General features: G+C 42.4%; 1 protein-coding gene across 5 annotated transcripts in view; it reads right to left on the reverse strand.

Annotated features, from left to right (window-relative positions):
• MIER1 (MIER1 transcriptional regulator) overlaps positions 1-12,854 on the reverse strand; it is a 58,497-nt gene that overhangs the window by 28,897 nt on the left and 16,746 nt on the right. For 4 of the 5 annotated variants that reach the window (XM_051999473.1, XM_051999475.1, XM_051999477.1 and 1 more), the window contains 4 exons: positions 12,478-12,623; positions 5,945-6,103; positions 3,207-3,336; positions 1,615-1,679 (listed from right to left, as the gene is read on the reverse strand). In XM_051999473.1, coding sequence (XP_051855433.1) covers positions 1,615-1,679; positions 3,207-3,336; positions 5,945-6,103; positions 12,478-12,623 — 500 coding nt within the window. The remainder of the gene's footprint in view (positions 1-1,614; positions 1,680-3,206; positions 3,337-5,944; positions 6,104-12,477; positions 12,624-12,854) is intronic. The other variant, XM_051999474.1, reaches the window with a different exon arrangement.

The following is a 12,854-nucleotide window of genomic DNA, read 5'->3' on the forward strand; positions in this document are numbered from 1 at the left end:
CCTTGTTCTCCCTACCACCAACTTAGGTAACAAAGGTATCAGTCAAATAAAATTAAAATATTTTTACAAAAGGGAAGAGAGGAGGGTATACAAATATGTTTAAGTGACACTGTTAAAGGTTCTTCTTTATTAAAGTCACAGAAACGTGTCACCAAATGTTCCTGTTTCAAGTTTCTTACACATGGCCTGGTCCTTCAAGCTAAGATGAAATTTTATAAGGATAAAAGTTAAATGTTACATCTGGGTTCAAGGAAACAACTCTGGAAGCATAGTACCTCGGGAAGCACAGGTAGCAGGGAAGTGGAGCTGGGGACAAAACACCTGGTCTGACATCAAATCTACTCTTGGACGCTTCACATCATTTCACTTGTTTGTCTCAGTGGGGATAATAATAGCACCTACCCCATAGCATTGTTATGAGAATCAAGTGAGATCGTATTGGTTTAATAAAAAAAGAGAGACTGTGCTCAGCACAGAAGCTGGAACTCAACAGAGGCTCTGTGCTTATTTCCTCCCCTCCTCCCCCCCCTTACAGTCTGACTCTTAACCTCTCTATGCCTCAGTTTCCCTACCTGTAAAACGGGGATAACAACTGCACTTACTGCCAAGGCTTCCGTGAGGGTCAATTGGGACCCTCTTTGTAAAGCGTTTACTTAGGACAGTATCGGGTGCAGAGCAGAAGCTAAATAAAGGAAAGCTATTCTCATTATTTTTGGTGGTCTGCTGTACTTAGGTTGGGCTAGAAAAGGGCTGAGGTTTTAATGGGCTCGATGCTATGACCCAGCAGATAAAGGGGAACAGAACCCAGGGCTGCACAAACAGGCAGGGCTTCCAGGGACAAGACTCAAACCTGGAACATCGAGTCACAGATTCAGGGTAGTGCCGGACCAGCGTCCAAAGGAGAGGAACCAGGATAATGAAGGGCCTCCAATCCACAACACAGATTGATAGGATGAAGGAACTGGGGATGGTTAGCTCTCATAAGAGTGGGGAAACAAGAGGCCATCATGAGGCAGAAAGATGGGATTAGCAGCTGGGAGTCCCCACAGCAGGTGAGCTGTCCTGGGTGCCCCCTCCATGGGGGTTTGGCAAGAGTGGGGCTTCTTTTTTGAGGATGACTTAGACCAGATGACCTTTCCAACTTTCTGATGTGGGCTATCTCTTGGGAAGAGCCCTTAATCACAACAATCTTGTTTTCTGAATTAAAAATTGGGAACATCATTAAATATTTCATTTCTTTTCTTGAAATTAGGCCTATATCAAAAAATCTGTGATGTCTCATCATCCTACTCATGCACACTATGTTCCTATATCTATCACCATTTACTTCTTTTAAAATGTGTTGTCTGAATCTACAATCTCAACTGGAGCCAAGGGGTCTCCATGGTGAAAATACATCTCTGTGATGCCCTGGTATGGATTTTGCACAGGCTCACTTCTACACCTGAAATAGTGTCATAGAGAGTGGTCTGTATATGGAAAGAGAGATAAAATTGCTTAAAATTAAAGACATTCTAAAACCAGTTTATGAATGCATCTATTTTGAAAAAATCATGACCATAATCTGCCACACGATTTGATAGTTGGTTTTAAGGCAAGTTGGACCCAAACTACCTTTTTCCAGTCTTCCGATGGAATATAGTCTTCATCTTCTTCAGATTCTTCTTCGATTTCACTGTCTAGAACACACAACAAAACAGCTGAATTTCAGAATTTTTTTTTAAAGTAATTTGCACCTTTCTTTTTGGCAAGAACAACACAATATAATTCTAAGAATTTTTCCATCTATTATCAACTACTCGAATGTACCCAAATTGCATTTTGTAACATATAAGGAGTTGTTAAGGGACAGGTGATGTGGCCATAGACAAATACATGCATCATCATTTCAGGAAGAATGAGAGGAGGCTGCACCTGAGCCTGGTCTCGAAGATGAGGGTTCTGGGAGTCAAAGTCCCATGAGAGAGGAGGGATTCTGTCTGGTTGGCAAGGACGGAATAACCAAAATAGGGCTGGAAAAGTCGGTCAGAGCCAGACCCTCTGGGTGGAATTCTGGCCTTAAAAGCTGATAGTCAGGGGCACAAGAAAAAGAAGGTAGAAACAGTTCTGGTTTTCACACACACATCCTAGAATTAGCTAGAAGCAGTCTCCCTAACCAGCCTGGATGGTCCCTGCACTCTATGAGCACGTCTCAGTATTCTCACAGACCAGCATCCTCTTGCCCTCCAGCCTCTGCCATCAGAGAGGTCCTCAGGGGTCCTCGCTCCCAGGCCCCAGAATGCTATGGCATCCACCAGAAGAGTTTCCTATCAGGTGAATAAGTGACTCAACTTATGAACGCCACACCTTGGAGGGATAAGGTCTGTTCTTTTTAGCCCCAGAAGACAAGAACAGGAGGAAGAGGCGGCTTCAGACCACATCCTCCCATGGGGCTCCAGGTTTTTAAACAAAAGGATAAACCCAAACTCTTTATGAGGGGATCCAAAGCCCTTCACGACTGCCTCTCGTACCTTTCTAGTGCTATCCCTGCTCTTCACACTGCTCGCCCATCCCCCTCTTCATTGCCGAGCACGTCCACACAGCCCGCTGTGCTTGGACTGTCCCATCGATCCCCACACCGCTCATTTTCTCCCAGCACCTGCTGCTCTGTGCCAAGCTGTACCTGCCGTGTGCCCTCACCGGCTGTACTCACCCAGAGCCAAGCCGTCTCTGTTCTCCTCTGTGTTTCCCCAGTCCCTAGCACGGGGCTTGGAAAGCAGTAGGAACTTAAGTTTTTTGGTGTACTGAACTAAAAGGATGAAATACGATCCCTTTAGAGCAAACAGCAATTCAACGTGATCATCTCTTCTCAAATATTAATGAGAAAGTTTCCGGCTGGCCCAAGCCTTGGGCCTGTGCTCCCAGCAGGACTAAGGCAGAAAAGCACAAGAGAGAAAACCAAAGAAGGGAGAGGAGAGAGAAAGCCAGAGGGAGCGTGAGTGAAGAGGTTCAAAGGCAGAGGAGGAGGAGCAGAGTGTCTCCCAGCACACTGACAGCAGAGGATTGTCTCTCTCTGCTCAGCCAATGATCTGGACAGTGTCGGAAACCCCCAAAATAAGCAAATGGCAACTGAACACAATGGTTATGACAGTGGAGGTCTTTACCTTAGTAAAACACGAAGCTGTGAATTACTCAAGCCAAAGAGATTAGCACAAAACATCACCTACTTGTATCAAAATATTTACATCGACGCGGGCGGATGATTTCCTGGGCATCCTGAGAAGCCGCAGACTGTGCTGGGTCATCGTTGGACGACTGAGTTTCATCCTCCTGGCCTGAGGAATCCTTGATATTCTCCTATGCAACAGCAAGATCACGATGTTATTTAAAATGTCATGGGGACTGGCTGTTGAACACAGGGTTGGAATTTTCAAGAAAAAAAGAGCCCATCTGATTTATTAGACACCTAGCACAGAGAGCCCACTGACTCGCCCCCTGATACTACCCAAGTCGGCAGGACAGACGTACAAATACAACGTGCTTTGAAAGACTTCACTCTCACGGGCCCTTGCTACAATCGGCCACACCAAGTCATAAAAGTCTTTTGTAACACACAGACAAAACACCACTCTGAGGAGGGGAGCTGCCCACGAGCAGTCAATTTCTGTGTCCCTTATTTCCATCTTATTTTCAGATGTATGCTGTAAAAACTCAGGGGAGGTTTAGGATGTAATCCTAAATGCCCGGCAGTCCCCATCCTCCTCCTCTCTGAGCCTGTTTTCAGGTTGTCCCCATGAAAGCCACCCTTTTTTAGTGTGACATCTAACAAAAAAGGTTTTCTCAGGAGGTGAGTTAGTGCCTGTTTTATCCTTTATACCCATCTCAGCCCGCCATCTTTTCAAGAGATCTCACTCTCTGCCAGGCTTAATAACCTGCCTCCTCCCCTCTTTCTCTGGGCCAGTAACTGCATCAAAAGGACCAAGTCTTAGAGAAAGGGGGCATCTCATTCTGCAGCGACTCCTCCCCTAGCCATCACCTTTTTCTAACGGACACTTCTTGAGATAAATCCTTAATAACTGTTTCTTCATGCACAGTATATGATATGAAAAGTAACAGGAAATTTTCAAAGTATGAAAACAAACCAGAAAGCTTTACTAAATGATACACATGCTTTATATTCTAGTTCTTTCCTCCCAAAATCAGGTGTGATGCTTTAAGACATGATACTTGAATTGAAGACCAAAAGAATAAGAAAATTAAGCTTTAAAAGTGATTTTGTGTATTCAAAGTGATTTTACACAAAAGTGAGTAGCTTTATAACACCAACGCACAGGAAAGCAATAATTTAACTAGTATCAACAACCACCATATGAGAGAGACCAGAATATAAGACCCTCAAGGATTCGGGTCCACATTAGCCTTGTTTTTTAAGCATGGTCCTGATGGCCGATGGTCCGGCTGTTCTTTTTCTGCAAACTGTAATAACCTTCTTCATGTAGCAGTAGGGATCAAAAAAAAAAAAAAAAATCAAAAACCAAAAACAAATTGTATGTTACTGATGACTAGCCAAATAATTAAAATTATAAGTTTTAATTTAAATAAACAGCTGCTGTATAAATGCTAACCTGAAAGGGCTTTCAGATTATAAAAATAATTTAAATAATATCAAAAGGTTTTTAATTTTTATTACAAAATTACTCTAGTTTTTTGAATATTATAAACAACTAAATGTGCTTTGAGGAAAATTTCTCCAGTATTTTTTACCTGAGGAAGAGTTGACATATTTCCAACTCATTTAAAAGAGAAAGACAATACAGAAAAAATTTTCTATGGTAACTAAGCAAGGCAAGAGGCCAGGACAAAAGTTTTTTATTATCTGACTTTTAAACTTTTCGCAGGACTCTTTCTGTTATAGCAACATGACTTGGGAGGCTTATTCTTTCAATTTAACTCAGAATAGCCCAGCATTTTTAAACCTAATTAAGAGAAATGTTACATATGAAGAATGAGTTCAAGGACCTCTCTTAGGGAAATTTTAGATAATTAAGTCCAATGGGTCCCATGATCAAGTCAAGAAAGATTTATTAAGTATCTACTACATGCCATGCCATGCCATCTACTACAGTCCAATGAAAGGTAGAACGTAATACACAGACAAGATAAATTGGGGGGTGATCCCAGAAGGTGAGCACTGGCATTATCCAAGTGGCAGATCACTTGGAAAAAACTTTATGCAGATGCAGGACCTGAAGGAAAGCAGGGAAGCCAGGAAATGGGAGATGAGTGAATCTCAAGAACGGGAAACAGCCAGGGAAAATGTCCAGAGATGGAGACAGTCATTTTTGCAAGGGTGGTATAAGAGGACTGGAAAGGTGGGAAGGAGCCTGGTCTCAGAGGGCTTTCCTATCCAAATGGAAGTTTGTTTTGGGGCCTTGAGGCAATGGGGAGCCACAGTTGTTTACAACAAAGATCAGTGTGAGAGCCGTGCAACGGATGCCTGGATGCACCGGAGTGAGGAGACAGCGGAAACACTCAGCAGCTGCCAAAGGGTAGGGTACAGTGATGGAGGCAGCAGCAGGAGAGGAGGATGTCTGAGAGATGGGGCAAAGGCAGACTTGACAGGTCCACAAAGGAATGGGATGAAGGGTCATGTTCCCAAGGTGGGGGGCGGTGGACCCCGTGGCCTTCCCAATGAGCCTGGAGGCCCTGGCTGTGACGTTCCCCGCACTGCCCCACAGCTCAGCACCACCAGGGACAGGCTGAACTGAAGCCGGGTCTTTTCACCAACACACTAAAGGCAGCAGGGAGAGTCACTTCCTCATTATCAATCAAGTTAAGTACATTCTCCATCAATACTTAATAGTTTATGCTAATACCATGCTCGCCGAATCCATTCTTAATTTAAACATCAGTGTCTGGTGCTGCCAGTGATAGAACAAAAGCCGCCACATACACGTTTACTCACTTTGTTTTCTCCGCTACATCCACTGTTGTCATCGTTGTCGACATCTTCATCATCTTCCCCTTCCTCTTCCTCCTCTTCCTCCTCTTCTTCCTCAGGCAGCCGGACAGCACTATCATAGCCATAAAGGCTCAGGAGCTCATGAATCGGCATATCGCCTTCCTGTGGAACATTCCCCAAAGTTAGCGTCGGAGTCCACAGTGCCCAAGGCCACACGCTAAAACACATTTGTTTCCAAACCTCAATATTACAGAATAAATGGAAATTAGAAGGGCTGCCTTAATAGTCAAGCCATCAAAAGTCTAACCCCCAAATTTTTGCAAGCTTTGGGGAAAAAAACCCTTTATAGTTTTTTTTTTTTTTTTAAATGTAAGGAAGTCTGTGCCATATAGTTGTCAAAATTTCTTAATGAAAAACTCTGTGGCTGGTGATGGTGAAGAGGCAGAAGAATGAAAAGGCGTGAGCCCCTGCCCTTGTACAGCATAATCTACTCAGGAAGAAAGAATTCACTTATAGTGAGTAAGGACAGATTTGCAGGGGTTTAAAAAAGTGAATGAATCAAGGAATGAGGTGACTTGGGACCAAACTAAGCTTTGGTGAATATGGAAAAGAGGAGAAGTAAAAAAGATCTGCTATTTTTATTGATCTCTGAGGAAGCCTTAAACAGGGCCGAGCTTTTTGGGGGCCTTCAGTAGTTGGAAGTTGCTACAGAGCTAGTAGCCAGTTAGCCTGTTGTTCTAGAAGACAGCTACTGCCTGAGTGGAAAGTAGGCCTGGGGAGATGGGTTTCTGGGGTTCTGGGCTGAGAAGAGGTGACGCTGACGGTTTGGCCCATTTGGCTCGGTCACATTTCCCTCTGCCCTGTGGGAAGTCCTACTGTCACAACGAGTTAAGGTTCTGTCACGCTCATTGGTGGTTGCCAGTCAGCAGTTACTGTAGGGAGGCCATAAACGCGGTTGCTCCCATAAACAGTGGCCCTGGGGCTTGGGACTTTAGGCTGCCTCTCTTAGAGCCTGGATGGAGATAACTGTGGTAGTTGACACAAAAGAACAAGAATCCAGAAAGATCTGGGAGATGATCAATCATAGCATCTGACTCAGAACTACAATCTTTGACAGGGGCCACACCAGCATGCTGCAGAGAAAGGATCAGCAGGACTTTGGCGATGGATAGGATATGGAGGGACAAAGGCAAGAGTGATTATTTTTTGAAACCCAAACTCTTGCAGCCCTGGCAGACAGGCTTGCTTTCAAGTCAGTGGGGCGACCAAGTAAAGCTGTCTTACAGGCAACTGTGGGTAATGGGCCAAGGAGAGGTTCTCAACTCAGGGCAGAAGATGTCAATGGAGTCAATGGGCAATTAGTGAAATTCAGAATTGAAGAGGAAGTGTGTAAAAAAAAAAAAGCATTAAGATCAGGGCCATGAGAAGGAATGATAGTAGGATTAAGAGAAGGGGAAAAGAGAAAATAGAATTAAGATATAGAAAGACACAAAGGACAGAAGAATCAGGATCATAGAAGAAATGGGAAAGAAAATTTTTAAGGAAAAGAAATTTGATGGAAAAGAGGTCCAAGCTGAGGACAACTAAATGGATTTAGTTAGAAAGTTACTGGTGACTCAATTGGCTTAGATGCCAATAGCATGAAACCCTTAGGCACAGACTCTTCCAAGGCCTCCCAAATTGGAAGGGATGGCACAGTGGCAGGTTACGTGTACCATCAAAGAGCCAGAGTGGGCAGTGAGAGGAGGAATTCTCAGCTAGTCTGCTTAGCCAGCCACAGTGGAGTGAAAGCTTTTCCAGTAGGAAGAAGACTTAAAGGAATGAAGGTCCTCATAAAAAAAAAAAGAGAAATAAATGAAGAACTCTTCTTATACAAAGAATAGATAATGTTTCAAGAGTTAAACTGAGAATAAATGGTTGAGTATAAGGACAGATAAGCTTTTGGTTGAGAGCCTTTGTCCCTGACACTACTTGTCAACCTTTTCCAGGCTCATATATTCCTCCCTTTTCCCAGATCCAACATCAGAAGGAAAATAAAAGTGCAAGACAGGCGAGGTCTTTCACAAAACTGCTCAGGTAAGGAAGTATGATAAGAGCCACCATGTCAATAGGGGCTTTCAAATTTGCAAGTACTGCATAGGCATTACTCCTCTGGTCCCTACAATCCTTGGGAAATGAGATGCTCATCTGACAGAGAAGGAAGCTGAGGCCCTACATCTAGAGTAGTATTCTATTCTTAGCCTGGCTGCCTCCAAGTTCCTTCCACTTCATCAAATTGCCTTTTGTAAAGAGTTCATGGTAAAGCAAGGTTGTGTTGGGCAGGGAATGGAGAGAGTCATCCATATCTTAAACTCTTGTCCCCTAGAGCTCAGCTCACTGAAGGCTGCCTGACTGAGGCGCCGCATGGTGGTGGACAGGATGGGCCACAATCCTTAGAACAAGCCCCGGAGGATGAAATAGCTCTTGCCTCTGCTAAGAGATGCTCTCAGTTAACAGCTGGGGCAAAGGCAGGCAAATGCTTCGCATCAGAAACAGTAAGTATACACACATTTCTCTATCATTGACTATGAGGCAAATGGCCATTTTGAAAGACACAGAGAGCAAGTAACTCTCTGATCTTTTAGCTGCATTAATGCCCCTATCACACAAGGCTCATGAGCTCCAAGGACTGCCAAATGACCAGCAGCCTCCAGTAGTTATAGTGAGAAATGTCAGTGAGAAGGCAGAGCTTGTGCCATGGTCCATCTAAGCGCTCGAACAACTTCAAGGATAATATAGCAAACAGCATTTTTAGCTTTCCCCATGGAAAAAACCCAACCCAAACCAAACCATGCTGGTATGGTTCCCATAATCCAGAGTTGGGTCCCTTTACATCCTCCTCAGAGTAGAAATCCCAATCAGATACATGAAAAGAATAGATAGAAATAGATAGAAAGAGGTTTGCAGACTTGAAGAGTGACAGAGAAATGTCCTTGGTTGGGATGGGTAAAGGGGGAACAGGGACAGGACCCCTGCTAAACTTCAGATGGAAGGGAATAAGTTACTGGCTTTTATTGATTTTTTTTTTTTTTTTTTTGTGAGCTAATGAAAACAAGTATCAGTTCCAGTCAACAGTCTAGAACTTTACATTTTGAAAACAATGAATTTGAATTCATATAGAAAACAGAAAAAATTCAAATGAATTAGCAAATTATGCTTTGGAAAAGCTCAACTGATTTCATGATGAATCTTAATTTTCAAAATTTGAAAAGGGAAAATAAAAATCAATTGGTAATTGGAGTTTTACCCGTTTAACAACATTTACAAGCATTTCAACATTTATTTCAAACCTGTCCTCCCAGAACTTAAGTCAAATTGTTTTTAAACACAGATTAAATACTGTTACAAGACCAACATTAGAATTAACCACAAACTCCCCTAGACCCTCACTTCTCCAAGCCTGCTTGCTAATTCCCACAACAGAATGTCTCTAGGCCAAAGAGCAGCAAAAGAAAGTTCTGATCCCCGAAGAGCCCAAACTATCAAATGGGTTTAGGCTAAAAGGCAGCCATTGGGCTATCGTGAGGGAGATAGTGTTCTGGTCACAGGAATACCACCTATTGCCCAATCTAGGTCTCCTTTATTTCTACGAATGGGCTGCTTTGTGGAAATTCAAAGACATAAATATTATTATTCCTAATGTTTTCTTTTTTCAATCCTTCACTATAAGCTATTTATAAATAATGATTATTACAAAGAAAACCTAGCATTAAGAAAGCAAAATCTCTCAATGCAATGGATACAGTAGTTAATAATCAAGCCCTTGTGTGGCCCTGCACAAGTCACTGACCTCCCTGGGTCCATTCCCTTTTTTTAACAAGCCCTTCAACCCTGTATTGTGAGGATCAAGAGATCATGTAGGTGACACTGACAAGATCTACTTTATATAAAAACCATCCTTTAAAAATGCTAAAGATATCAATTCCATTCTTACAAAATTAAGTTTGTTACAGCTAAAATTTGTGATTCCTAGTCCAACCCAATTATCTGCACTGAACTTCTAGGGAAGATCACATTATTCATCTGAACCATTTCAAAATCCATAATGAATATACTATGAATCACAGAAAATACTATTACTGACCGAACAGCCATATGCATTTTGGCACTTATCATTATGAATTGGAAATTTAATTATTCATAGCCTTCTTAAAAGAAAAAAATGCAGATCTCAACATCATTTTTATTGCTGCTCAGTCAATTTCACTCGCGTCCAGCTTTGTGACCCCACTTGGGATTTTTTGGGCAAAGACACTGTAGTGGTTTATCAATTCCTTTTCCAGTTTAATTTATCGATGAGAAAACTGAGGTAAATGGGAGTAAGTGACTTGCCAACCATCCTATGGCCAGGGAGTGTCTGCAGTTGGATTTGAAATCAGCAAAATCAACCTTTCTGACTTCAGGCTCAACAGTAAACCGCTGCGCCCCCTAGCTGCCTTTTCAATATTACAAAAGACACTTTAATTCACAAAAAGAATTAAATCAGTCACCTGGAGTCTGAAATCCTAACTTTGCCACCATCTGATACTGGGCAGGAAGTGAGCACCCTGGCCGTTAGTTCTGTCCTCCAGAAAATGGAAAGACTGGATCAGATGACCCTGAAAGGTCTTTCAAATCCATACTACATCGGGGGCCCGGGGTTAGGAAGCTGTCCCTTAGATCTGAAAAAGGAGAACCTACTAGTTTAGCTCTTGCTCAATCTAGAAGACCAATGTTCTCCTTCTTTTGAAGGCTTTAGTGGGTGGAGCTTTGGGATTCCTTCCCAGAACCATGTTCTTAAAGCTTTTAAACAGTGTTTATATAGGAAGCCTATTACGTACTGAAATAGTTACCAAAAGTAAAAAAAAAAAATCTGGATTCCAGGTGAGGACCTCCCGCTTTAGAGGTCTGGTGACCCAGCCAGGAGAGGCAGGGCAGCGGCAAGATGCCCATCTTTGGGTGAAGAAGTTAGACCCACCCCCTCATCTTTTCCTCTCGGTGGACTCTGCCATCCTGTCCAGAATCATTCTCTCCTAGGAAGGGCTGGTGGGATGGGTCATTTGCAAGTAGTCATGGAAATTTAAGGAAAAAAAAAAAAAGATGGGTGAGAATAAGAATAACTGAATGCATAAAACCGACTGTCTGTAAAACTGCCAGTACATGTAGTTATACACATGTTATTAAACAAAGTAAATTATATTTTGAAATAATATGCCATGTGGAATTATATTATTCCTTACCATATTTACATAACTATGTCTTTTCCACATTTTCCTTCCTTCTCCCTCCAATTTAAAAGCGAAATTACCACCTCAAATTATTTTCCTTCCCACCTTCTGCCCTCTGGGGCAGAGGCGATTTAAAAACATTTAACAGGACAAACAAAATTGTTATCATTTCTCCAGTTTCTGTAGCCTCTTTCAGATGTCACTGAGGTGACGGTTATAGGGCATTAAATCAATCTTCAGCTTTACTCTCCTCTTGTGTGGGTCATCTGAATAAATTATCATTACTTTATGACAGGCTCATTAGCTTTCCCAACAGTATACTTTATAGAAGAGCCTTTTCTAAACTGTTTCAGCATGAGCTCTGGAAAATGACTGGGCTTTTATTTTCATTTGGAAAAAAATTTTTTTTTCCTTTAAGAAGCCCTTAATTCCTGACAGATATTTTTAAATTGCCAATAGGATCAAAATAAACTAAAAACAGATTTTCTTTTTTCCAGGATTGTAACAATGAAATGTGGCTGGTGCTCAATGAGGAACCATGAAGCACTGGGAAGGGAAGGCAGCCATCTATAATCTCTCAATAGCATCCTATTTCCCATCAGTGGAAGCGGCTGCAAGTTTTGGGACTTTCAGGAAATAGCTCTTCCAATAGAGAGCATGGAAACAGCCCAGTGGAAAACTCATTTTCTTGTGAAGTCTGAGGTCATCCCCACCCCCACCTTGGTCATTTGCTACTGGGTGAGCTCTATGGCCCCTTTTCCTAATCTGTAAAAAGATAAGATTAGATGAAATGGTCTCCAAGGTCAAGTCCAGGCCCAAACTGACATGACCTCTATAATCCCAAAATAAAACTCTTCACTGTAAAGGATTTCTTTCCACACTACAAACATTGCTTAATTTCTTGTTCAATAAACCCTGCCCTCCTCCCTCCCCGTGAACTCTCTGAATGGGAGTAATTGCGACTCCACTCTAGCTATCGTTCCCTTTTGTAATTTCAAGTATGGCTTGTGCCTGGTTCTTTCCTAGTCTGGGCACAGAGTTTAGAGCAGGGCTGAGTATTTCACTCAAATGGATATTAATTTGAATCTTAAAAAAAAAAAACCCAAAACATATTAAAGCTACCATTTTAAAGTGCTCAACTTCTGCTTTTCCTTCACTTCAGGGACTCTATTGCTCAATCCTATTTCAAAGGGTTTCCCCACACATACACACATCACACACACAAGCTCAATGTTTTCCAAACCAAAGACACAAATCTCTATATGTTAACCAGGCTTCCATGTAATTTACCCTCGCAAGATCCTCTATTTCAGAACTGAAGTTTGTTTCTCCTTCCATCATTTCTTCCTCTTCTAATGTCCGCTCATCATCAAAATCATGAACCAGCATATCAGCTGATGGATCAAATTCATGGTCATCTGACGTTGCTGAACCTCCTGGCAAAGAACATTTTAAAAGTTCTTGGTAAATTAAATCAAATACATATGAGTGACGACATTAAAGAGGAGGGGGTGGGTCTAAGGCAAAGGTAGGAAGGGCTTCTATTGGGGGCAACCTGGGGTGGGCCGGAGTGGTAGAAAAGGCCATCGATTCTCAGCCTGGCCTTATCATCAACACCAGTGGGACCTCAAGCATGTCAGTGTCTCTGTGTCTACCGGGAGGGAAGC

This window comes from Antechinus flavipes, chromosome 4 (assembly GCF_016432865.1).
Source record: "Antechinus flavipes isolate AdamAnt ecotype Samford, QLD, Australia chromosome 4, AdamAnt_v2, whole genome shotgun sequence".
NCBI lineage: Eukaryota > Metazoa > Chordata > Mammalia > Dasyuromorphia > Dasyuridae > Antechinus > Antechinus flavipes.